General features: G+C 43.6%; 1 protein-coding gene across 2 annotated transcripts; it reads left to right on the plus strand.

The window, feature by feature from the left end:
- Positions 1-12,543: 12,543 nt before the first annotated feature.
- Positions 12,544-26,741, plus strand: LOC134534380 (kelch-like protein 20). 2 transcript variants are annotated; one of them, XM_063372839.1, is made up of 9 exons: positions 12,544-12,845; positions 14,738-14,852; positions 16,447-16,749; positions 19,632-19,904; positions 20,061-20,268; positions 20,601-20,779; positions 21,949-22,069; positions 25,231-25,417; positions 26,149-26,741. In XM_063372839.1, the coding sequence occupies exons 1-9, from the start codon at positions 12,679-12,681 to the stop codon at positions 26,399-26,401; spliced, it is 1,806 nt and encodes a 601-aa protein (XP_063228909.1). In that variant the 5' UTR covers positions 12,544-12,678; the 3' UTR covers positions 26,402-26,741. The 2 variants fall into 2 exon arrangements, with proteins under 2 accessions (XP_063228909.1, XP_063228910.1); XM_063372840.1 differs by having other exon boundaries at positions 12,596-13,258.
- The last annotated feature ends 926 nt before the right edge of the window (positions 26,742-27,667 follow it).

Consider the following 27,667-nt stretch of genomic DNA (forward strand, 5'->3'; position numbering starts at 1 on the left):
AATTGTCTTCCTGTTCATATTATAAAAATTCCTTTTCATCTTCCAGTAGCCTAATGCTATCATGTTATTAGTCATTTGTTTGTCATTATGTTTGGAATTACGTAACATTGATTCAAAAAGTTTGCCGCCTCAGGTGTGTCATCCATGCTGTTTGTAATGGTTGTTCAAGAAAAACATAAAATGGTCTCTCTTGCTGATACTTATCATCCTTATGGTTTTGTCATTGTTTGTCATGCCACAACCATACTCTACTATTAACTATTCTTTGTCATAAGCATGTTCTCCTGCTCATTTTGTACATATCTCAGTTTATGTCTTTTTCGGTAATTGTTAAAGTACGGCTGCCGATACCGCCAAACTATTAATCTGTACACTTTTTTCACGTTTATTAACCTGTTGTCCTCATTTTATTACCTCCTTGGAAATTTGTATAATTTCTCTGTGAAAATGTTCTTTTGTGATTAGGCTTGAAAATTTTCTCTGGTATTTTTATCTTGGCTTAGCCTTTCTATTGTAAAATTTCCCTGAACTCTGATAAACTTGTATACATACCTACTATCTACCTATCAACTGCAGCTGAAATCTGCACGGCATGTGTCCGTTTTAACCCTTACGATATACTTACGAGTTAAGGTTTGAATTGCAAAAGAAATTTCACTTAGATCCGTGTTCTGAGTTACACGCGCTGTTTTTTTTTAAATAAGCTCTTTAAATTAACGTTTTTAAGTCAACCGTAAACTTCAGGTTTTTAATGTGGTTTTACTAATTTATTTATGTGTCTAAAGTACAAACTTATAAACCAAGAACTTGAATTTAGCGTTATTAAATTCCAAACAAATGAGGTTTACGTAACGTAATGAGGAACATTTTACTTGACAGTTGCGTCTGTGTAGTAAAATAGCTGGTGCTGGGCACAGGGTGGTTGCACAGTCGATCCCAATTTGCTACAAAATCTTTATTACTCAGTTCTGGATTTAGATATAGTTTGTTCAAAATTATCACTTAGATGGACTTCTAATGATTTTCCTCTCCTAGGCTCAAACTTTTCAGTATGTAATTGTGCTCTTAAGTTACCCTGAATTTGCACGTTCCAGAAATGTTGTGGAAATATCCTCTCAACTGTTCTAAAATCTGAAACCTGATCTTGGTATATTTCCCACCTATCTTAATAAAGTGATTAATAAGTACAAAATAAGTATTTAGTAGAGAATAAGAAATTAATTGGAGATGCGTAGTAATGAAAGTAGTAGTCATGAGAGAACGAGGTTATGTTTATTTATACTGAAATTATATAAAGGTATACAAAAATGTATGAATATGAATATAGTAGTCACCAAGAAAGCAACTGTGTGTGTTTCCAGATATAAAACTAATTAAATGGAGGAATTGCCTAATTTTTTTTGGCATAAATTTAATATGTACAACAGAAATATTGACAATAATCCATTATCGCCATAAAGTCAAGAAAGATAGGTAAAATGATTTTTTTTTTTGCATTTCAATGTTTGTGATTTTTTTTTTTTTACCTATGTGAATTTTGTTTGCTGTGTTAGATGAGAGGTGTGTGTGTTGTATTTGTTTCATTTGCGATGTTAGGTGGAATATTTTCTTTGTTTAGGTAAATCATAAAATTTATTAGGCAATGTAAAAATGGCTCATACTAATATAGGTTAGTTTTGCAATTGCTAAAGCGGGTGGGGGGGGGGGGGGGGGGGGAACAAACATTTTGGTGAGGGGAGGTCAACTAATAAACAAAATTATATACCTGTACATTGCAATAGGTAGGGATAATGATGGTTCACAAACAAGGCTGCGCTGAAGTAATTACTACCTGTTTTGGACAGGGAGAGGATTCACGTCCTTTTTTTGCAAAAGATATTGTTGCACAGAAAATTAAATTAGAGTATGGAATATATTTTCAGTATCGTCTTCTATATTGAAATAGGTAGGCTCAAGGATACTTTACAATACCTGAGAAGTGTTAATCACAGTGAAAAACAATACCTAGCTAAACAATTAAAATATACAAATGTGATATTGCAAAATATACTAAACCAAGTGGGATTTCAGTATACAATAAATACCTTGGGAAATCTACTTCGGTATTGTGTTTAAGATTTGAATACGAAGGGCTGTAGTATAGAATATGATACCCAGAAGTTAGTTTAATAACTAAACATATTTTGTGCAAAACAAACAAGTGCATGCCCTCTGTTCAAACCCCATATTCCCACGATTGTCACACAAAAATGTTGGGTGGCAATGACGTCAGCACACCATGTTGATGACATCAATATTGTTATGGTATCGAGATCTTGTGCTTGGAGGTATCACGCTAGACACAACAGCAAGTATCGTAGTTATCATCCTACCTCACTGACACAGATACACCCAACTAGGCAGGCCCCTATCATTATATTCCTGAAACATATTGTGTGTTCACATCCTAAAAATAACACACATTATATACGTCTATTTTCTCATTTATTCTTAATTGTAAAGAGAATCGTAATTATATATTACTGATAAGACCATAAATTATAACAGCACATTTGCTTGATAATAATGTAATGAAACTATATAGCTGACTAACTGCAGCTGTAAAAGCGAAAATGTATGCATGTCCACATTAAACTAGTAAGTCAAATCGGCGAGTATGTATGAAGGTAGGCAAGTACATATTACTTAATTCATATAAAATCTAATATTGGCAATATTAGAATAAACTAACAAAAGATTGTCTTACATTATTCATACATACCTACACATTCCATAGTGAACTATAGGAACAGATATATTTGTTCAACAAGCTAAGGCTAGAGTCGTGTCACCGTTAAAGAAACAATTAGTGCGCATTTCAAAAAACCCCCAACATTATCAGTCGGCACAACTAATCTATTTAACACAAAACGAAAAACGTAAACATACTCATAGATGACTATACACACTATCTTTCAAATAGATGGCCGACAACGTTGAAAAAACAATATATGTATCAAACTAAAAACAATTCGTCTTCTCAAAAACATTTTACTGTAAAAGTGTACACTGTTGCACTATATAAGTTTGTTTCGTTGAGGCGGGCCTGTCTTCGACAGAGTGGTGAAGACGTGGGGGACGTTGCTCGGTCGTTTTGAGATTGTTGCCGTTTGTCCGTGCCAGCTCTATGATAGAGCAGCCTCACACTCAGATGGAAGTAGCCAGGCCGACACAGTGTGGTAACCACAAGTCTAATAACAGGAATTTTACTTGCAGCAACAGGATGCGCCTGCCGAGCCTTAACGAAGTTGGACGTTCGGGAGCGCCTACCCCCTGGATTTTTTATTTTTATGCACACATTTTTTTCTCTCGCCCGTATAATAAAAGCAACCCATGCTGCTTCTTGGATAAGTGCGCATGCTTTTTACTAAATGTTTCATCATGTTTGTTTGTTTTCAGTTGTTGCAATGAGTAACTGTAAGCAATTTGTATGTGAATAATACGGATGTCTTTTAAATAGTCAGCAGGCCATTCCGGGAAGAGAACAACTCAAATGAAATATTGTGCCAAAAAGAAGACTGTTTTCTATAAACCAAAGGAAAGTGATTTATCGCTCTGGAATCTCGAAATCAAATGAAACAGAGATTCAAGACATCGCAATATCATTACTGCACAACAACTAACATTTATAGCCTATTTCATTTGAAATGTCAAACCTAACTTATTTAAATTAGGTAATTGTAATACGTTCAGTGGTATATGTTAGTATTTTTCATTTTATTTATTTACTTTGTTAAGCATTTGCAGTGAATTCATCTTAATTCAATATTATACTAACACGCACGTGCCCACTCCTGTGCTCACTAAGCAATCTGTAGAGGTCTCATCTCAGTGTTCGTTCAAGCCTTCTTCCACACTTCGGCAATCGTGAACCTTGCCGCTTCTTTCCTGTTTTTACGTCTTATCCGGAGTGGTATTTAGTCTCCACACACACCTTAACTACACAACTATTGTTTTAAATAACTGTTATTTATTGTTCACTGTAACTATTTAAAGTTAAATGAGTACAGCATCTAGTTACCATTGCTCACTGTGTGTCCTCTGCCTTTTCGTCAACCCACATCCCGATACTCTCGATCACTTTGACGCCGACCTCCGGTGCTCCCTCTGGTTCGCACAGGTCGTTATGCCACCACAACACTTACTCTTAAGTGCGCCGAACACGCCCGAGCGTGATGTCCGCCGAGTGTGTGAAAGTGCGCCGCGACGAACACCAAAGCGACGTCAGCGCCCGGCTGGGTGTGGCAATGTGCCTAAATAATTATATAATTATTCTGTCAAATTAAAACAACTAAATTAATAACAATTTAAAAGAGGATTCATGTAAGGGAAATTATGTCTAATTGTCTTATAAGCATTATAAGCGGTTTTCCCACGTTCCACGTGGTTAGGCACGAGGCCGCAGGGCCGTCTCGCGCTGAGTTACCGTCGGGAGCTCGCAGAGGTCGGTCGCTCCACGAACGTCGGGCCATCAACCTTCGCGCTTCATCTACATATCAGCAATAGTGTAAGTTTTTATAAATCCTTTAATCAGCTCGGCGCCGACCCCACCCAGTCGCACGATATTTCGTGCGACTCGTAACTTATTAAATTCATCCCAACAGGGAACTTTACTTTTTATACGTAATTCCATGTCCAGTTTAAGGACAGCGTAATAGTGGTACGCAGTTTCGGCTTCACAGCCAATTAATTGTCATCATCGAAAACTCTTTGTAGCGAGTGTTGAATGCTTACTGACTAACTTTCGCCTTTTAATTTTCACCATCTTAAACGTGTAACTTATAACGTGTAATCTAACCGAATAACTTTCAATTCCAAAAGAGACTATAACGTGTACGTCTCCAGCTTACCGTATCTACGTATTTTCGAGACATTATTATTTCGCCGCATGTTAGATTGCAAACAATCTTGAACAGAGGTGCTACTCTTCATGTTAACGTGTCCGCCTAAGTTGTTGCAATACAGAAGCTCCGCGACTATCCGCCACATTCTTCATATGGATAAGTAACCACTGTATCAGTTCGTAGATATTACTTTGCAACCTATCCTGGTCGCGCGCACCGTTTACGTTCAGAGATACGCGTGTCGCAGCGGTCAGACAACGGACGCGGCCAGTACCGGGACCAATAAGTGTATCGATACTGAATAAAGTGCAGTGTCCTGTTAATTCGTTTACCAGTTATTTACAAGGCATCCTGGGTGGCCTGAACAGCCCAGGTAGGCTCCGAACCACGACGCGCTCCTGCCTGCAGCCACGAGGCCGAACCCCCGTTAAAACCCCTAAGATCTTTTCCAACGCTATATTTCATTAAAAACTTAAACAGGCAGCGGGAGTGGCGTCAACTTACTTTTGACGTCGTACGGCCGAAGGCCACCCCAAAGCCCGACCTGCACCCGCCAGTACTCGGCTCCGCTAACGGAAAGCACCCCTAGCCATGGCCGACTTGAGTCAAGTGAGCGGACCGCAGCCCAAGTTAGAGAATAGCGAACCATTTTAATTACACATGCAACGCACTCCCTGTGCCTACAAAATTCCCCACACAATAATAAATTATTCAGAAACAAACAAAAGCACCTAACTAATAGAGTGCGATGTAGGAGTGCCCGGGTCACTCACATGTAGCTTTATACTAAAACAGCTGTGAGTGCAACCCTTGCGGCCTTCAGCCTAAATTCAGTAGTGAAATGTGTGACGTAACGCAAACCACCCCAAATTAGCATTATCATTCGCCACTGGAGTAGTTATCAAGAAACAGACAGTCTCCAGCTTGACTCTAATATTCAAACTTATTTTAGACAAACTTATTAAATGTCAATTCTAAAATATATATATAGATAATAAGTTAATCATAAAGTTTTGACGTCGTCCGACCGACGACCATCCCTAAGCCCGACCTGCACCTGCCAGTATACTCTCCCGCTAACGGAACGCACCCCTGGTCGTGGCCCACCCGAGTCGAGCGAGCCACCGAGCCGAACGGCCAAACCAGACATTATTATTATAAAGCACACTAAATCCGAGTGGACTAGAGACGAACCACACCCATTCCCCCTCAAACAATTAATTACGAATTTTGCGACCTTAAAGTCTCTTCCAGACGCAGTCATTTAGTTTTTAACGTAATGAGGTCAAGCTTGGCGCGGCAGGGGCCGACGCGCCACCGGATGCCATGCCAGTTCCGCAGTTCAACTCGACTCGCGGACCGGGACGGACCTACGTCCCACGGAGAGAACACATCCATTGTCTTCATCGCAAGTAACGTCCGGTAAATATAGTCATTTAGCATAAACCAAACCTTTTTCTATTCACCTCTCCGTGCGTGCCCGGTCCGTTTTTTACGGTTCAGGACCTAATCCGACCGCGTAAACGTAAAGACGCCCCGCACCACACCTGGTGCGCAGGGTCGCTCTTCAGCATACGGCACGGGCCGTCTCCCGCAAACCACAGAACTTTTCTTAAGGCCACGCGCCTTCGCGCTGACCACAAACCCGCAAGGAAAACTTCGCCAAGTTTAGTGGCGGTGCGTGTACCACCCCAGTGGGCACGGCACCAGCGTAGAAACAATCGCTTACGGGACTGGCCGACTCCAGTCGCCCACAACCTCTGTGTGCCACGTCATTTGTGCGCGCCTAATTTTCATTAAGTGTACTTGTTAACGTAACTTTGCGCCACGTCATCTGTGCGCGCCTAATTTTCATTAAGTGTACTTTGTCAACGTAACTTTGCGCCACGTCATCTGTGCGCGCCTAACTTTCATTAAGTGTACTTTGTCAACGTAACTTTGCGCCACGTCATCTGTGCGCGCCTCTCTTGCATCAAGTGTACTTGGCCTGCATACTGTTACCCGAGAAACCAGTGCCCCGAAACATTGAACATGTACCGGCCTGCACCCCGCAACGGACAAGTAGCCCTCAGGGGCATGTCTGTACTCAGTAATTGTATGGTGTGACGTCAATCCCTTGAATAAAGGCACGTCGCTACTACGGCAATCCCACGCATTCTTCTTTAACGTAAATTCCCAGGCAAGACCGCCGACGGTTCTAGCGGACCACGCTGGGGCAACGAACCACGAACCCTCATTGGTTAGACACCGAGCTAGCCTGGCGCCCTCCCGGAACATAAAACGTTAGTCAGACCAGCCACCCCGCTAGAACTCGCGCCCGGACTCGAACACGAGACCGCGGACGACGGCAGTTTTATTGTATGAATTTAGAGCCACTTGCTTTTTATTATTAATGTATTTTTTTACGAATAACGGAACTTTAGAAACTCTGGCGCGACAGGGAGCTCACCCCTCCCCACGCGCCAGGGCCAGACGCCAGTACAGCGCGACTCGCTGACCGGGACGGACGCACATCCCACGGGGAGCCATCATTTCTTTGTGTTCATCGAACGTCCATCTGGTAATTATAGTCACAACCGAAACCCTTTTTTAAATACTCCCCGTATGCGCCCGGTCCTTTTCCGGTGTAGGGCCTATCCCAGCCTCGTCAATTTAACACGCCCCACACAAAGCATTACGTGGGGCCGTGCAGTATACGGTACGGGCCGTCTCCCGCCACCCCAGAACATTAATTAATCGCCCAGTGCACAGGCACAGGATACATCCAATCGTAGACGTGTTTTTAATTTAGTAGCGAGCCGCGGTCCACACAGGTGGGCCCGCGCGTCGCAATTTACCAATTACGGGATTAGCCGACTCTAATCGAACACTCTCCCTCAACTGCGACTGGCATGAGGGCTTAATAAGTAAACACACGTAGAGGCACGCAGGTGTCCCTCTCAGAAAACATGTGGAGTGTATTCGTGTACGTAAGTGCACCACAGAGTGCCGTTTTGTCAAGTGTAATTGTAATAATAGTGTAACCAAAACTTCTACGTGTTCCGACGCCTCACTGGCAGTCATGTACCGCCGAGTAGACCTCGCGCCCAATGTATTGAACCAGTGTAAATCGTGAACAATAAAACGTCCACCCAGCACCTCCCGTGCACGACGTGCGACCCGTAGAACAACCAGAACATTGTATGTAAATTAACCTAAACAACCCAACGTAATCAGGAAACAAATTCCATCACCGCCGACGGTTCTAGCGGGCCATGCTGGGGCAACGAACCCACGACCATCACACGGTTAGACACCAAGCTAACCTGGCGCCCCCCCGGAACAGAAATCTCTAAGAAAGCCAGCCACCCCGCTAGGACTTGTGCCCGACCTCGAACACGAGACCGCGGCGGACGGCACTTCGACCTATCGAAGCTAAGCTTTCATTTTGAGATAACATCACAGCAAATGAACGGTGGGCTAAAGCCCCTGTCACACTGTCAAATTTTTGCTTCCAACCCCTTCTAATACCTATGTTGTATCAAATGAAATTGGAGGGTTATAATGTCACCGAAAACATCATTAGCGCAGCCATGTTTGTTTGACAAGTAGTATGGCTTAAGTTTCCACAAAATATTTTGCATATATACAGAGTCCTAAAATAAGTTGGATGTTAGTTGCAATCGGCCAATCAAAATCGTTCCTAGCGATACCTGAAATGACATCCGTTGCTATCTCACGATTCTTTATAATGGCGAAGAGCACATAACCGATTAAAGAGATTAAAAAAGTTAAATAACTAAAATAATGTTAATATTTTATGTATAAAAATGAAATTTGTTTTTGAAACTTTAAAAATCTCCGAAAAATTATTTTATAATGTAACGAATATTATTGTGATTTAAATTTATTCAAGTTCAAAATGACTTCGTACCGACCATGGCCGTTTACCCCGTGGTCCGCACCGCCAGTAACATATCCCGTTTTCGGAGCGCGTCCCTTACCCAGCCGGATTGAGTCAGGCGAGCGCCTCGGGCGTGACCCCAATAGACGTAATGAAATTTAAAGGTATGGAACCCTGGAGGCTGAACCCATAATTCAATTAAGGGAAAAGCTATTAGTACGAAATTACTAATTACCCGACATGTAATAAGTGAGTCGTAGCCACTCCGGGCGATTACACCACGCACGGAGCAGACAACAAACCTCATTAACAGTCACCGCGGCCACTGGCCTTAATTAAAATGCCTGTGACTATGATCAAGTCAGAATAGGATAAATCCCTCTAAAACAATTCGCAGTGGGACAATATGTTAGTAAATTTACAGTCGCCAACTTGATGTCACAATTTAAATAATTAAATACATTAAAACCATTGTTAAGCCTTAAGCACCCAATTACCAGGTGCTACATTTTAATTGGGCACCTGGAACATGTTTTAATGCACCCGTTAACTTTCGGCACTGGCCGTCTCCAGCGAGCATCAACCCACGTCCCGCGAGACTGCCGCGGTAACCATTGTCTCGTAGTGTTTTTTTCTTGTTAATTGTGTAACTGCTAGACGTCGCTAAGTGTTGGTGAGAATTTTTGTAGCAGGACTGAACCGCGGAGCAGACTTGTAGAGCGTACCGTGTACCCACATGGACCCCCAGTGAAACTCCCAAATTAAATGTATTCTCACCAACTTGTATACAATCATTTTCTGTAATCTCCCGTCCTCCACACGGCCGAGCGGCCTTCACAACCAAGGGTGAACCATTCAGGTTACATTCAAGCCGTGTACCTGGCGGGGCACGCGGGGGCAGAGTACCCACGACCCAACATCAACGGCCTAGCAGCCAGCTAGCCTGGCGCCCCTCCGGACAACAAGAGCATCGCGACGCCCCTAGCGCCCGTCAGGTACCCCCCGGACCTTTCACAGAGGTCGGGTGACGGAAAAAATAACAAATTCATATTTTCCACTCAGCAATGTGTTACAGTCTTTACTTTCAAAATTGAGAAAAAAATTGAAACGTGTTTGATAGCTCAGACTAGAAATATACTTTGATAGTGGGCATTAAAAAAAAAAAAACACTTTTGAGGTTGTTTGTCCAAATATGTTTGATGTTTGATGGAAAAAATTGAAAGCGATTTTATGTTCAATACTTCTCTTCCAACTATATTGTCAAATATATTGGTGACAAATATTGGACAGAGTGACAGGACCTTTAGTGCCGACAAAGAAGGCCCACATCAATACTTATTTATTGAAGGACGAAACATCTCATATTATTATAAGTATTCATTTGTAAAGGTTAACCAATAAGCTTTATTTCGTTGCACATTTCCTGGGTTCATATTCCAACTTAGTTGTTTTTATTTTTTTAATGATTGAAGTCACGTGTTTAGTGGATAACATATACATATATCCTATTTATATATAAGTACTGACGTCGTACCGACGCTACCTTCAGCCGGTTCTCACCCGATCAGTGACCCTCCCGTTCGGAGCGCGTCCCAGCCACATCCGGAACGAGTCAAGTGAGGGATTCGCCACCTGACCTACGTAACAATTAAAACATAAGATTCTAATTACAAGGATATTTGTCAGTGACATTAAATGAAATCCAGGATCTCATCAGTGTTAATACTTGTAAACAACAGTCTTCCATGTGACTATATTTTCAAACAGTTAATTATTAGTGATAGAAATATTAAGCCCTCAGCAAACAGTTTCCAGGTACTAATTTTTAATTAAGTACCTGGAAGGATTTATTATATAAAATTATAACTTTAAGATAAAATAAAGGTGTTAGCGTGCGGCACGGGGGGGGGGGGGGGTGGGATGTGTCCTCCCGCCCCCCCGTGGCGGGCCATCTTCGGCAGTCTTCGAACACTCACGGCCGGGGCGGACGTGTGTCCGGTGAGTAGCTTACATTTTAAGTGCACCGATAAGTCTTTATGTTCAGTAAGTAAATATATCACAACCTCGCTTTACCGCTGCTCACGTGTCCCCGGACCATTTTCGGCAGAGCCGGGCCTATCCCGACCGCCTTAACAAACACCCCGCGTAACCACGTCACGGGTTAACTCACGGTACTGGCCGTCTCCGGTAACCATACCGACCCGCGAGACTGCCGCGGAGATTAGGGTAGTTTGAGTAACGTAATCATGTAGTGCTATGTAGTGATATGTCATAAACGTGTACCAGTGCTGTGTGTCAATCGTGCATAACGGCGCATTATTAAAATAATTCAGTCCAACTCGTGTGTAATTTCATTGTCACATGTATAAGTATGCAGTCTCCTACACTGCCTAGGGCGCATCCTGTATCCACTCAGTAAGCCAATCACGACCGTAAGCCGACGTACCTAGCGGGGCACGCTGGGGCAGCGAACCCACGAACCTCCTCACTGTCTAGTTCTTCCAAGCTAGCCTGGCGCCCACCGGACAACGAATCTAAAGCTACGCCCTTAGCCCGCTAGGCATTCCCCGTAACTATTCCATAGGGACGGGTGGCGGCAGTACCTAATGCTTTAAACTTTAATTTTTATAATTAATTAATTTGATAATTATTTTTGATTTATTTTGTGCTGATAAATGACAAAATAGTCAGAGGTGCCCCCCTCCCCAAACACTATGACTCACCCCCCCTTTTAAACTAATGATGCGGCCCCCCTGCCTCACCGAAATTTTTTATGCCATTTTCTCAATTATTTACTCAATTATTTTATATTATATTTTATCACATTTTGCATTAATTAAAACTGGTTTTCTAATAATAATTTTGGTCATGTCAAGTAATATATTTCCATCCTGAACCGACAGATGCCAAACTGCTTTTGTTGAGGAAAGTGCGGGGTTGCCAATTTTATTTACAAGATCCCTTTCAATTATCAAAGCACCAGAAACGTATTTTCACATTAGAAGCTATAATTATGTAAATAATATATACATTATTCTCGTTTTTTTTAACCACCCCCCCCCCCCTGAAATTTTAATGATGCAGTCTGCGTCGTTACCCCCGCTTGTGGGCACCCCTGAAATAGGCTTAGATTGTTTTGTTAAAATCCGGTGTTAATTAGTGCAATTAACATTTAATATTTGAGTTGTTCACAGAATGGTTTTAAGTTTGACTTTCTTTTAAAGTGATGTTCAAAATATTACTTAATATTTTAAATATGACAATATTAAAAATATATATGTAATTTATTTCAGCACACTTTTCAGTATTTGACGTAGTTGAGTAAAATAAGTTGAAAAGACTACCGTATGGCGTCAGATACTGCATGCACAGTTAGGTACCGAGCGAGTCGCTGACGCCGGAACAAGCTAGAGTAGCGCGGCATTTGCAGCCAGTTGCAGGGTGTCCACAGTTAGTACTTTCGTACTAGATCTAGTACTTTTATAAGTTTTTTAGTGGTCAAGTACATTTACGCTCAGATCTAGTACTTTTTTCTTTAATATAATATTATTACAGTAACTCCAATATGTTTTATTATTAAGCATAATTATTTTTAAAAACTATGGAATGTATCTGTGTATGTGTGTATGTGTGTGGTGTGATATTTAAGTTAGAGCATTGCAATATCATAATAACTTCCTAAATTGTTAAAACCATAAAAATTATAATTTAGTACTTTTTTTTTCAAATCTAATACTTTCTTCTCGCTTAAGTTGGTACGAAATATTTTTTCCTTGTGTGGACTCTCTGGCCAGTGGCAGCCATACACATTCCTATGAACATTCCTGTCACTACTATTGTTTATGTAAACAACCGCCTTGAGACGACTGGTTGATATGTCATTATTTTGTTTCGATTCGTAGCCTGTTGGATATGAGTCCTGAATTCAAGTTTAGTGATAGTATGCACCCTTCAATTTTACTCTATAATTTTGAGGAATTTCGAATTGAAGGTATTCTGTGCGATGTGACGCTGACCGTAGGTCCAGAGGAAATTAGAGCTCATAAAGTGGTATTAGCAGCTGCATCACCGTTCTTCAGGTTAGAATAGTATGGTTACCATGAAAACCTTTCTCCAAATTTCGAAATTTCGACCTTTTATTGTTAGAACGTGTTTTTGGCACTTTTTTTAAAAGTAATTCTGAAGGGGCACCACTTTTCCGTTTAAATAAAAATTCCATAATACTTTTATTTTACATTCTGGCATGTTTTCGAATCATTATTTAAGCGGGCGTTGTTATACTTCAAGCAGTTAAACAGTAATTGACAATAACAAATACATCACAATATTGTGAGAATGGTTGGTTAGTATTTAGCCCACAAACAATGGAGAGTTCTACACTTGTCTAAAGTTAAATATGGAAGAGAGTGATGCAGTCGTAAGTGTGATCTTTTCTGAGAACTAATTTGTGATACAAGATGGATCACAGTCATTCCACTAGAATAACAATCTGGTAATAGTTCATTGCTTTGCTGTTTTATGATAAGAATAAAGGTAAACTCAAGCACAAAAAACACAGTACTAAAAGCTGTCCACATGTTCCAGAGAAACAGTCACAGGACAAAATTTATTATCTCAGCCATTAGTGAAGCTCAATATGAGAACAAAATAACTTTGTTAATCTGTGTTTTTACAGAAGGGAATTATGTGTAGCAGCAGCGTGGCATCGTTATGCCTCGGCCCATCGGAAGGATTATGTGACGGTTCAGTAGGAACAGTTCAATGCCCGGGAAAGACTTCAGACACCACATACAGATGACATCTTGATACCTATCCAGCTTTCCAACTGGAGGGTGATGATTTTTCCATCAATTCAGTTTCTCCACGATATTAACCAGAAACACCTTGAAGGAAACATCTGAAAAGCCTGATTTCAGGAAGTACATCCACAGTTCACGCCTTGATATTTATCATGGACATGCACAGATTAACACTGGTTAGAGAAGTATGCAGTGTACTGTGTTTTCAGTCAAATGTTCAAATATCACAAACATTCACTCTGTAAAAAGTTGGTCGAAAACCATGTTAAATGCACCTTAATGGCTCATTTACAAACCAAACCACTCGGTGCTATTGCTTGTAAGAAAGCAGAAGAAAATATGATGCAAGCGTCTTTTGAGCACACCTGAATATTCCAGGAAAGGAAAACTAGATGTTCAGTATTTAGCAAAATAGTTCAATTAAAAACTGGCCAATAAAATTAGGAAAAGTACTCAAGATGTTTGCACAAATAATATATATATAAAAAAAATAATTTACAAAAGGTTAGAAACACTGTTAAACATTTATTATATGACTTCTAAAATATCTTAATTAGTGCTATGTTATTGGTACCAATGTCACCACATAACCAAGATATATAGAAATGGTAATATATGAGGATTGTTAACTATCAAAAACATAAAAATGATAAAACATTCTCCTATAGTTAACTGCTTGTAATATCTCATGAAATGAAGACTGACCTGTAGGTTCCCGCCCGAGGGGGTTGGGTGGGGCTGACACAGGAGCCGGCTGCCCCACCCGAGGAACAGAGATGGAGGGGGGGGGGGAGCCCCGAGAAACCCCTCAGGCCACGGCAACGTCCACCCCACTTCTCACCTGCGGACAATCTTGTTGGACCTCGCCGGGAATCGAGCCCGACTGTCGAGACGACCACTCAATGCCCCAAGTGAAAGTAACCTAGTTTTAATCGTAGATACACAAAAAATTATTTTGTTGGTTCATTTGCCTTCATTGAAAAGATCCAGATAAGTAAACAGTATCTGTATTAGTGATGTCAAAGTCAGCACTGCAAATATCTGCTGCAGGGACCAGTTGATAGAGGGAGTATCTTTGCAGTTAGTGTCGTGGGCAGCATGTCTCTTGGGGTCACTGGTTCTAGTTCCTCGGCGAGTGACCGGGCTCCTAGCTGACTTGTCATTTGTTACAGGTTGATGTTCATTTCAGACATGAAAGAAGCAAGACAAGAAAAAGTCTCTCTTTCTGAAATTGAATCCAAGGTTTTGAAATCTATTATAACGTACATTTATACATCAGAAATATTGGTGAGTAGTGAATAAAGTTATCTTAGCTGTTGTTACAAATGTTTCATTTCCATGTCATGTATAAGAAGGCATGAATTTTCATTTCTGTTGTGAAAGGCTAAGCAAGACAAGAAAAAGTCTCTCTTTCTGAAATTGAATCCAAGGTTTTGAAATCTATTATAACGTACATTTATACATCAGAAATATTGGTGAGTAGTGAATAAAGTTATCTTAGCTGTTGTTACAAATGTTTCATTTCCATGTCATGTATAAGAAGGCATGAATTTTCATTTCTGTTGTGAAAGGCTTCCCGATTAGTCCCCACAAGGCAAAGTTTGATTGTTGATTCGACAAATTAAAATATTGTAATGTTGTGTGTTGGATTGAAAGATTAAAGAAGAAATAGGCATGGACAGGAGACAACAGTCGGTGTTTCGAACACCGTCACTTGTCGACAGACACTTGCTTCCTTGAGATATGGAGACAGAGTTTGACCCCGGGGACGTGACTCACTGACTTAGCAGATGCAGATACATTAACTTTATTAGCTCAATAATTGAATCAGCAAATGTCTTATCAGCGGGGCCTTCTGAGTATGGGCCGGACTCAAAGAACTGCCTGCTGCTGGCTAGCCTGTATCCCAGTGAGCTGTGCCGTACACTGCTTGCTCCTAGGAGGGTGGTACCTCAGCGGTACGAAGGCCACAGGGTCGCTGGCTAGAGTGGAGCAGCGTGAACACTTACCTCCAGTAGCGAGGGGAGCTCACACAGTAGAGAGAGGTCTCACTGGGATCACAGCAGGCGCAAGGAACACTTGGTACCTTTAGCTCCGCCTCTACGCCACTTCTTTCAGCTTTGTCATTGTGTTGAGCTGTGTAAATATAATTATTTCAGACGCCTGAACACCAACCCTAACCTTTACTTATTTCGCTGTTCGGCATTAAGTAAAATGTTTAAATTGCGGGGTACATTCTCACGTAGTACGGTTAGAGTGTTAAAACAGTTGTGCTCTGAATCAACTAAATAAACAAATGCGAGGAAGTTGGCGCTGTGCTGTGGCATTTGGGAAGCTTTAAGCATTCTGGCCATGGTAAGGTGTGTCTCAGCTTGTTACTAACATCGTCTTTGCTGAGAACAGGGAGGTTTTGGATTAGTTGGGATTGCAGTTGTCTGTGTCACACCCCAAGATGTACTCCAGCAGGATCTTCATGCATGTTAATAACATGAACTGGTAACCAGATACCGTAAGTCTAACACAAATTCCTGTTTGAATCTGTGTCAAGCACTAGCTTTATTATTCTCTGAGGTAATGTTAATTTATACATCCATTACTAACATATCTTACATGCACCCCATGTACAATCATTAGGTGGATATGTATCTGACATCATGGTTTGTGATGAGTAGGTTGGAGAGACTTTATTAAAAATTATAACAAAATATTGTTAATTATGTCTTCACCATTCCAGTTTATACGGTTCTCCTGGCCAACACGCTTCTTGATATTTATCCATAGAAAATCACCCTGGCATAAATATTTAATTGTTTTAAAGTATAAATTTGTTTGAGTCCTACATAAGTGTGGTAGCTGAATGTCGGGAGGGGAATGCCTGCAGGTGACTGAGGACAACGTGTATGCGCTGATGGAGGGCGCAGACTTCCTGCAGCTCCCGGAGCTGCTGTTCGCGTGCCAGCGCTACCTGCTGGCTGCACTCAGTCCCGCCAACTGCCTGTCGGTGTGCGTGCGCGCCAGGCTGCGCCACGCCCACGACCTGGCGCGGGAGGCCTTCCAGCACGCCCTCGACAACTTCCACAAGGTGGTGAAGGAGGAGGAGTTTGTGCACGCGCCACCAGACCTCCTACTGGACGTGCTGTCTGCACGCACCGTGCACGTCTCCGACGAGGGGCAGCTGCTGGAGGTGAGGGCCGCGCCGTGCACGGCAGTCCCCCACCTGCACCTACTCCACGTGAGCTGATAGCACGGCCTGTCGAGCTCTCCTCGCGGACACAGCGGCAGCCACGCAGCGCCGGGCGACGAGGTTCGCCCAGGTGTACCCTTCAGTTTGCTTGTGGGCCAGTGATTCTCACTGGACAGCTGTGGAAGGTAGCAATTACAATACACCCGCCCCTCGAAGTAACGTCGTTCGATTAGCACCGTTTTGAAGTGACGACGCCAGAAAATTACGGCATGGTTTGAAGTAGTGCCGTTATAGATTCGAAGTAGAGTTTTTTTTTCTTTTACGCGAATGTATATATTTCCGTGCCCACACAATGGCAACCACACTTGTGTAGCATTTAAAAACAAAGCAACAAATTTATAATGTGTAGGGACAAGGACGCAGGGTTTTATTTTTAGGTCACTTTAGTTTTTAAAATAGGCGAGTTTGGTGTTATTGTTTTTATTTTATGCATTGTTTATATTTATAAAAATAGTGATAAATACAAAAATTATATTTTTCAATACCTTTTTCAAGAAAATAGTGACATTGAGACTTATACATAATGCACTTTTAACAATAAAATAATATGTAATATTCATGTCTGTGACAGATATAGGTACTCAGAAAAATGAAAATAATTTGCCAATTTTTATGTCTGAAAAATGTGCCAACATCATTATGTAATAAGTGTTACTAATCAAAGATGCTAAATTAAAGTGAAAATCATTTTCTGCAATTAAATTAGTTCATAATTTTTCATACAAACTTTATGCTAAATAAATTACAATCATTGAATTTACTAAATAAAAGATTACATTATTATGATATGATTAAAATTTTGTAAATTTGGTGGTTGAATTCGTGAATTTCGTTTAATTTTGTTTACAAATGCTGTGTTAACTTGCATTTTGGTGTTATACTATGTTGTGTAGACATGCTTTCCGGTGTTATTTTGGTTTTATTCGAATTGACCTTATAATCTTGTTCCTAATAAATTGATAAAAAAAAAAAACATCAATACCATTCAGTGCGTATTTATCTCTGACGACGGCCAGAATATTCAGCCAATGTTTATGTTACGCCGTCCTGTATTTCAGCAGCAGCTCTGGAGAGTAAGGCTAGAAGATTTCAGGGCTTGTTTGCCTTGCGTGTACTGTAGCGGGGTCGAGTAAGATTTTCGAGGCGGTTGAGCCTCTATAGGCGAACAGGGTCCCTGAGTCTGAGAGCATTCAACGCTCGAAAGAACACGTTTTAGTGGAATGAAGAGCATTGTTTGGACATTGTGCCGGGTTGGCAGAACATACCCGAGAATATTATCTACGACGCGTATGCTGAGGAGTTGTCATTTCCAGCGATCTACTACGGAATAGGTGGGTGCATACAGGTTGAAGTGCTTGCCACACCTTATACGATGTGCATGTCAGACATAGCTTACATTCGTCATCATCTGAGGCTTGCCAGCCATCACTTGCATACAGTCTCTGTAGATATTCGGCGCCTCGTGGACGTGACTACTCCCTGTTCGGGCAAGCTTACCACATACTGTGTGAACACACAAGGTCTCGTCGTGCACACAGACTCGGGGGCGGTTCCGTAGTCGACATACGTAACTTTCATCTTGTGCATCAGTCGGCCTGCCAACTCGAGCGAGTGGCATCGCTGTCTACCGAAGGAATGACTCTCCCTACAACGCAATGCCCATTCCCCTCGAACTGACATTCACGCACGTCGCTGACTTGGCAGTGGTGAGGGTGAACCTTCCGGATGTTTCCCGATTCATGCTCGCCATGTGCTATGCACATCGGTAGATCGCTTTCAACTATCTAGCGCTCTTTCTTACCGGTTACCTCTTTCCCTATAGCGAGTTGATCGACTACGTGGGCCTAACCGGTGACTCGAAAGTTCCAGTGATGCTTCTTGGTGATTTCAATCTTGCTAAGGACGATGGACTTATAATGACAGAAAATCTAAATAAACAATTCAGGCTTGAGCTTAAGAACGACCCACGTGAACAGAATTCACTTGCTCGGACCTGTCTGGATCTGACCTACGCATGCAACATGGATTATATTTGCAAACCATTGTCACGTATTTATTTCACTACCACATTTGAAATATATTAATTATTAGGTAAAGTAAATATTTAATTACACCTGATAAATGTAAAATATCATATTAAGATTATCCGAAAAACAAATAAATAAATTCATTAAAAGTGAGTTTCATTTCTTTCCTCTAACATTATACCTGATGGTCAACGAAAGACTTTTCACTAAAAAAAAAATTACGATAGTGTAGCAATACTACCCACCCTGATTTTTTAAAAATCTTATTAGAATTGAAATATATCTCCTATATTAGTAACACTATTATTTTGTAACTCAGAAATTTTGTTCGAGCCTCTTAGGAATGTTATGCCCAACAATCTGTCTGTGAAATTTTTGAATTTAATTTTAGGTTGCTTAATATCAAAATTTTACTGAGCATTTATTTAAATGTACTTCAAATGTATTTAGACATAAAATAGTACTGTTATTTGAATTCAACAGGAGGAGTGTCTTCATTAAAATGTTTGTTGGCAAGCAACACTTAACTGATTGGAAAACAAATAATTTTGATAAACATACGCTCTTATGAAATAATAATAATTTATCAGCACCATTTTGATTAGTGCTCTGTTTTCCTGTAATTAAGTAGGGTATTACTTCGAGAGGTGGGTGTATATTGATAAATTATATGAGTCAATCTATATGAAATCAACCAATAAAATAATTTTTTGTGTGCTGGTTACAGACAACTAATGCAGAAGAAGGTGCATAGTAGCCAGGCAAAGGTGGCAGATGTGCTGCGCTGTGTTGCAGAGCGTGGTGAGCTGGACCTGTCACGACGAGGGGGAGAGGGCTCAGCACCTGGGACAGCTTCTGGGCGTGTTGAGGCTACACCAAGTACCCTCGGCAGTGTTGCTGGTGTACAGGACTCTGCCTGGTCTCGGCACCAAGGTGGCAGATGTGCTGCGCGAGGCAGTTGACGAGGCCCTGGCAATGTGCTCACTAGAGGAGCGCCAGGAGCAGGCTGCTGATGCTGTATGCTCCCGGAGGCTCCTCAAGAGGCAGAGATTCTTCTCCGAGCAAGAGGTGCGTCAGGTTCTCTTTCGTGAGCGGAGATTCTGGTTTTAAGTGTGTCTGTATGCAAACAATGGAAGTTATAAAACAAAGTTAAAGTCAAAAATTAACCAGTCAGGTCTGTAACGTTGTTTCCGTCTCGGAGGGATGATGGTCGGGTTGTGGCAGGTGATACTGGGTGTTGGTGGGCAGAGCAACGGCGTGGCGGTGGGCAGCGTGGAGTGCTTCACGCTGGGCTACGACACGTGGCGTTGCATCGTCCCGAAGGTGATCCACGAGTCGGGCTCGCTGGCAGACAGCGCGGTGGTGGCTGCCATGAGCTGCCCGCGCCTCTACGCAGCCGTCGCCAGTGCTGACAACCACGTGTACGTGGCGGGTAGGAGCACTTCCTCTCTCCTCTGCTGATCCACCTGCCTCTTGTGCCAAGTCGTCTGGGTTCAGGCCTGGTTGCCAGTCCTCAAACTTCTAAGTGGCGAAGATACACACTAATGCTTCTTTTCCATAAGCACTATACTATAGCTCGTTGCTGGTTAAGGTTCGGCAGGCAGACCTCTTCTCCCCCCTACAAGAGCACCGCCGCCAAGGCTAAACTTGCACCACCCACTTCTTATTGAAAGCACCGGAGTATGTGAAATGGTGCACTGTGAGAGTAGTGTCGAGAAGGTCCCGGTAACTCGGCAGTGCATCGTGAGGTGTCGTTGTTCGAAGGTGGTAGTAACCAGGGCCGTGCACTGCAGTCGGTGGAGTGCTACAGCGCAGAGTCCTACACCTGGCGGCAGTTGGCAAGCCTGCCTGCGGCCGTGGAGGGAGCGGGAGCCGTGTTCGTGGACGGCTGTTTGCATGTCGCGGGCGGAATGGGGCCGTCAGGCGTTCACACCACTGTCTGGGTACGGCTCCAATTCTGTCTCTGTCTAGCCTTCACCTGCATCACAACACACTGCTGACCAGTACATATTATATAGTGACCGCTGCATCAACCACATGTTTATTGTTTAACGACGTTAATTGTTTATCAACCTTTAATGACCGAGGTTATAATTTGTACATGTTTGTTGGTGTTTGGAAACAGTGGTATTGCTTCAGTGTGATCGCTAAATGAATGCTCGTAACTTACTGTATTTACCTGCGGAAGGGTCGCACCTTTAATATTGAGCAAAAAAAGCTATCATTTTCATCAAAAGGGTTGCCCTCGAATAAAGGTCACACTAGAATTCCATGGATACAATTGAAGTGTTATATTTCTTAGCTAATTGTGTGTATGAAATATGGCCCTGGTGTGGACCCTACGATAGACACATTAATTGCGTGGGTGCTAGTTCACGGGACATTTACAATGATGAGAGGGAAGGAGAACCGTCAACACTGCCACATGCGACATGCCCTCTCACACACTCGCACATGCACACGCACACATACTCTTGCTCTCTTGCTTGCTGGTTTATTATAAAATTTTCCCCTCCTCACCTTTACTCACGCAGTGAGGCAGACACGACACTTGCCGGCGACGCGTCCGGTTGGGCGGCAGACCAGACACGACACACCTACAATAACTGCGCTGCTCGCAGAGCTTCACGTGACTGCTGAGATGTTTGGATTAAACAAATTATACTTACTCGTGGAGTTCAGTGACCACTGTGGAGGTGATGTGAGCATATTGAGGATGGTTTCATGACCAAACAGAGTATCAGGCCACGCGATAACTAAGTGTGCTGCAACCCTTAACATATAAGAATAATTTATTCTTAAGCAATATTCTGTCTAAGAGCAATGTTATTTTCAGCACACCTTAATTAATGTCACACATTGAAATGGGAATTGTTGCAACACAACAGTAACTTCTGCAGTCTGTTTAATTCCATAGAACATTCAGCCCATGGCATTGCCAACTTAACAATGGGATATTAATACACACAAGTCAAATTAAGGTTGTAATGAGGGTGACCAAAAGTGTTCAACTGCACGCCTGCAATAGAAAATGCAACTTCATAGTTGATTGTTTACAAAGTTAAAAGAGAGACAACCCCCATGTTACACTGTCGTGGTCCTGCCTGTGTAGAAGTTTGAGGCTGCGCCCATTGGTCACGGAGCGTGGAGAGATGCCGTCCCCATGTCGACGCACCGCGCACATCACGGAGTTGTGTGTGTCACTGGAGTCATGTACGCCATAGGGGGAGTGGGTGAGTTGACAGCACTTAAGTCAGGTGTAGCTACTACAACTAAGAATTTTTTTTTGCTGTGAAATTTTCTTGCTGATTTTCTCATATCAAGCTGATCATTTTTTTTAAAAATTATTTCTAGTTATTTTGAACAGTCATGGTTCTATAGGATTAAATGATCAACTATTAATTGTAACGTCAGTATTTAACTCCAGTGTAGTTGTCTGTTGTGAGGCACTCGGGCTCTTAGTTGAGTCTCGGCAGCAGTGCCCGTGAAGAGTAGCCCATGGATGATACTCTCAGATTGCTTAGAGGAACATTGTGTTGCGGCCAGCGTGTAGCAGGTCCGTGACACAGAGGCTGTTGCTTGTGGAGTTGCCATCAAGTCAAGTCGTCTCGTCAGTTTCATTACGACAATGAGGGCTGTCGAGATGAGAACGCGGATTTGACATAAAGAAGGGTGTGTAAAACAGTGGTACCCCAGAAGACCAATTGACATATTACAACATCTACTGCATTTAAAAAATGCAAAAAAAATTCAGCTTCAACCAAGACGGGAATCAAACTATCATAGCCTTTATGGGAGTGAAGTGATCTAACAGTGGCTACTGGTAGGAGAAAGTGTAGCATGTGCAGGTGGCAGTTCCGCTACAGACACAGAGGTGCTGCGGACAGCGGAGCGATACAACCCTGTGATTGGCCGCTGGCTGCAGTAAGGGTAGTGTTGTGTGCAGGTGGCAGTTCCGCTACAGACACAGAGGTGCTGCGGACAGCGGAGCGATACAACCCTGTGATTGGCCGCTGGCTGCAGTAAGGGTAGTGTTGTGTGCAGGTGGCAGTTCCGCTACAGACATGGATGTGCTGCGGACAGCGGAGCGATACAACCATGTGATTGGCCGCTGGCTGCAGTAAGGGTAGTGTTGTGTGCAGGTGGCAGTTCCGCAACAGACACAGAGGTGCTCCGGACGGCGGAGCGATACAACCCTGTGATTGGCCGCTGGCTGCAGTAAGGGTAGTGTTGTGTGCGGGTGGCAGTTCCGCTACAGACACAGAGGTGCTGCGGACAGCGGAGCGATACAACCATGTGATTGGCCGCTGGCTGCAGTAAGGGTAGTGTTGTGTGCAGGTGGCAGTTCCGCTACAGACACAGAGGTGCTCCGGACGGCGGAGCGATACAACCATGTGATTGGCCGCTGGCTGCAGTAAGGGTAGTGTTGTGTGCAGGTGGCAGTTCCGCTACAGACACAGAGGTGCTCCGGACAGCGGAGCGATACAACCCTGAGATTGGCCGCTGGCTGCAGTAAGGGTAGTGTTGTGTGCAGGTGGCAGTTCCGCTACAGACACTAAGGTGCTCCGGACGGCAGAGCGATACAACCATGTGATTGGCCGCTGGCTGCAGTAAGGGTAGTGTTGTGTGCAGGTGGCAGTTCCGCAACAGACACAGAGGTGCTCCGGACAGCGGAGCGATACAACCCTGTGATTGGCCGCTGGCTGCAGTAAGGGTAGTGTTGTGTGCAGGTGGCAGTTCCGCTACAGACACAGAGGTGCTGCGGACAGCGGAGCGATACAACCCTGTGATTGGCCGCTGGCTGCAGTAAGGGTAGTGTTGTGTGCAGGTGGCAGTTCCGCAACAGACACAGAGGTGCTCCGGACAGCGGAGCGATACAACCATGTGATTGGCCGCTGGCTGCAGTAAGGGTAGTGTTGTGTGCAGGTGGCAGTTCCGCAACAGACACAGAGGTGCTGCGGACAGCGGAGCGATACAACCATGTGATTGGCCGCTGGCTGCAGTAAGGGTAGTGTTGTGTGCAGGTGGCAGTTCTGCAACAGACACAGGTGCTGCGGACAGCGGAGCGATACAACCATGTGATTGGCCGCTGGCTGCAGTAAGGGTAGTGTTGTGTGCAGGTGGCAGTTCCGCAACAGACACAGAGGTGCTCCGGACAGCGGAGCGATACAACCCTGTGATTGGCCGCTGGCTGCAGTAAGGGTAGTGTTGTGTGCAGGTGGCAGTTCCGCAACAGACACAGAGGTGCTCCGGACAGCGGAGCTATACAACCATGTGATTGGCCGCTGGCTGCAGTAAGGGTAGTGTTGTGTGCAGGTGGCAGTTCCGCTACAGACACAGAGGTGCTGCGGACAGCGGAGCGATACAACTCTGTGATTGGCCGCTGGCTGCAGTAAGGGTAGTGTTGTGTGCAGGTGGCAGTTCCGCTACAGACACAGAGGTGCTGCGGACAGCGGAGCGATACAACCCTGTGATTGGCCGCTGGCTGCAGTAAGGGTAGTGTTGTGTGCAGGTGGCAGTTCCGCTACAGACACAGAGGTGCTGCGGACGGCGGAGCGATACAACCCTGTGATTGGCCGCTGGCTGCAGTAAGGGTAGTGTTGTGTGCAGGTGGCAGTTCCGCTACAGACACAGAGGTGCTGCGGACAGCGGAGCGATACAACCCTGTGATTGGCCGCTGGCTGCAGTAAGGGTAGTGTTGTGTGCAGGTGGCAGTTCCGCTACAGACACAGAGGTGCTGCGGACAGCGGAGCGATACAACCCTGTGATTGGCTGCTGGCTGCAGTAAGGGTAGTGTTGTGTGCAGGTGGCAGTTCCGCTACAGACACAGAGGTGCTGCGGACAGCGGAGCGATACAACCCTGTGATTGGCCGCTGGCTGCAGTAAGGGTAGTGTTGTGTGCAGGTGGCAGTTCCGCTACAGACACAGAGGTGCTGCGGACGGCGGAGCGATACAACCCTGTGATTGGCCGCTGGCTGCAGTAAGGGTAGTGTTGTGTGCAGGTGGCAGTTCCGCTACAGACACAGAGGTGCTGCGGACAGCGGAGCGATACAACCCTGTGATTGGCTGCTGGCTGCAGTAAGGGTAGTGTTGTGTGCAGGTGGCAGTTCCGCTACAGACACAGAGGTGCTGCGGACAGCGGAGCGATACAACCCTGTGATTGGCCGCTGGCTGCAGTAAGGGTAGTGTTGTGTGCAGGTGGCAGTTCCGCTACAGACACAGAGGTGCTGCGGACAGCGGAGCGATACAACCCTGTGATTGGCTGCTGGCTGCAGTAAGGGTAGTGTTGTGTGCAGGTGGCAGTTCCGCTACAGACACAGAGGTGCTGCGGACAGCGGAGCGATACAACCCTGTGATTGGCCGCTGGCTGCAGTAAGGGTAGTGTTGTGTGCAGGTGGCAGTTCCGCTACAGACACAGAGGTGCTGCGGACGGCGGAGCGATACAACCCTGTGATTGGCCGCTGGCAGGCAGTGGCCCCCATGCTCCAGGCTAGGAGCAAGTTTGGCTGTGTCGCCATGGACGAGTACATATACGTGATGGGCGGCTGTGTACAGGCTCGCTGCCTCAAGACCGTGGAGAGGTTAGTGATTTCTGTAATTTGGAGACCGTCAGACCAAATTTTATAAAAGATTGGGTGCAGAGCTTGATTTTTTTCCCACTCATATAAACGAATACAGTTTGTTGCTAATAGTGTATATTCACTTTTTAAGGGGACCCCTTTCAATAAATTTGTTTAAAAATGCTGTGAATATTTATTATATTCCTGCACTGCTTGTATTATGTTGTTGTTGTTGAGCAGCTCAAGTAAACTCATGTTTGTTGAACGCTCTTGTGAATTTGCACCTTTTCTTGTAAACCACACCACAAGCTTCGCTGATGTATTGTATATCTAATAAGGTTTTCATGCATAAAGTTAAAAAATTTAATGGACAATTGGTTATATTTGTAAAACCATGCTTTGTTTTCGGAGACTTGGCATAGTTTGCAATTGTCACGGGCATGGGTGTAGAATCCATGGGAAGGGGGGAGCAGGGTATCATCACTTGGGGCGCCTGCCTGCACTTCCAAACGCGTGATTGTGAAATGTATTTGATGTCAAAACTATGTCGTATGGAAAAAGTTTTGTGTATTTTAAAGTTTTCTGCTTATTGCATGCATGCAGACTGAAATATGGGCGGTGTACAGAATACAAGCACCGTATCCAGAGATGACATGTCGGTTAGCCCCACGTGCAAAACAATTGCCCCCCCCCTCCCCCCTCCCTCCCCCCTGGAAATTTGCGAAACCTTGAGTTTTGCGTCCACTGTGCAGGTACAACACACTGACCAACGAGTGGACGCCCCTGACCACCATGAGCTTCCCGCGCAGCGACTTCGGGGCGACGGTGTGCTCCAGGCGGGTGTACTGCCTGGGGGGCCACGACAGCATCCACCAGCTCAACACCGTGGAGAAGTACAACCCGCGCACGGACCGCTGGCACTGCGTCAGCTCCATGCAAGTGCGTCGGCTGGGGCTGTGCGCGGCCACCGTGCGCGTGCCCGTGGTCGGGAACGACCCCATCTAGTCCGTCCGGCGCTTCTGGCCCGTCTGCGTTTCATTATTCAGTCTCGGTGACGTGTGCTGTCATTGTAGCACCAGACAATTTGTTCATGATTATTTATGTTATTATTTCAATACCAAGAACAAAGAAAAAACTACTTTCCGCACAGTGTTAGCGCATGTGAAAATATGGTATAGGTGATAAATAGGCATTTTCCATTGCTTGTTGTTTCGGCAAAAATATTTCTCATGGTTGTATGAAAGAGGCTAGTGTGACATGTGCAAGAAACATGTTAATTATTTGAAAGATCAAGAACAGAATAAAATATTATTAAGTAATTTACTAACTCAAAAAGAATGAAAAATAATGTCTTTCCTTGTGTGTTTTTATTTTTTTTTAGAACCCCACAATCCTTTTGTTTTGGAAGATAATGTTGGCTTGGTAAAACTACATTTGTGTACTGTAACTACTAACTACATAGGTATTTATGTTGTAATGTAAACTATCACCTCACATTTATTGTGATCTGTTACTCATGCAAAGTTGAAATGAAACACACAACCAGTTTACACATTGGAATATTTAAAAATATTACTGATTTAAAATTACTCATTGAAAAGTATGCCTTTAACAAGAAATGGCTGTCTTTTGAATGGAAAGGGAAATTTCTTTTGGGTATAATGAAGATGCTGGGAATTTATAAGTGCTATCCTTTGACTTCCCCAGTAGGAATTTTCAAGCCGCCTGTGTCCTGGAAAGTCAGGGAAAATAAGGTAAAAGTCAGAGATGTTAGAATTGGTCAGGGAAAGTCAATGAAAAAATAATTGAAATTCCCCAGTGATAATAATTTGAAGGGAAAATGCCAAGGTTCAGTATGCCATGACTCAGACTGTGGTTAGTAGCTATGTGCGTAGTGCAGTATTACATACTGAGTGGTGAGTGTAAGGTGGTGTTGGTTCAGGCCTGCTTAGGGGAGGGGGTGAAGACTGGATTTTGTTTATTTATTTCAGAAAATTGCCCAACAAAATTATTAACTATTTAAAAAAAATGTAGTCCTATAAATTTGGATTTAATAGGTCATGTAAAGTCATGGATATCTGAATATACAGATTTGTGTGGACACATGACTTTGACAATATTTATCATCGGTTCTGTAAAGGATGAACTGGTTCAATTGCATTAACAGACTATTTAGAAACTTTGTATTTATTCAACTGCCACATCAAGAGGTTGATATCCACTACTGATGGGTCAGTTCCTGTTCTCGGCTGTTAGCAAGTTAACCGTCAC

Source organism: Bacillus rossius, chromosome 7, assembly GCF_032445375.1.
Source record: "Bacillus rossius redtenbacheri isolate Brsri chromosome 7, Brsri_v3, whole genome shotgun sequence".
NCBI classification, from domain to species: domain Eukaryota; kingdom Metazoa; phylum Arthropoda; class Insecta; order Phasmatodea; family Bacillidae; genus Bacillus; species Bacillus rossius.

Bases quoted from the DNA above. Each gene is read 5' to 3' on its own strand.
- LOC134534380 (XM_063372839.1), top strand. From the start codon at position 12,679: ATGAGTCCTGAATTCAAGTTTAGTGATAGTATGCACCCTTCAATTTTA. The intron at 12,846-14,737 runs GTTAGAATAGTA...CATTTGTTACAG, and splicing joins GCTGCATCACCGTTCTTCAG to GTTGATGTTCATTTCAGACA. The intron at 14,853-16,446 runs GTGAGTAGTGAA...GAATGCCTGCAG, and splicing joins TTTATACATCAGAAATATTG to GTGACTGAGGACAACGTGTA.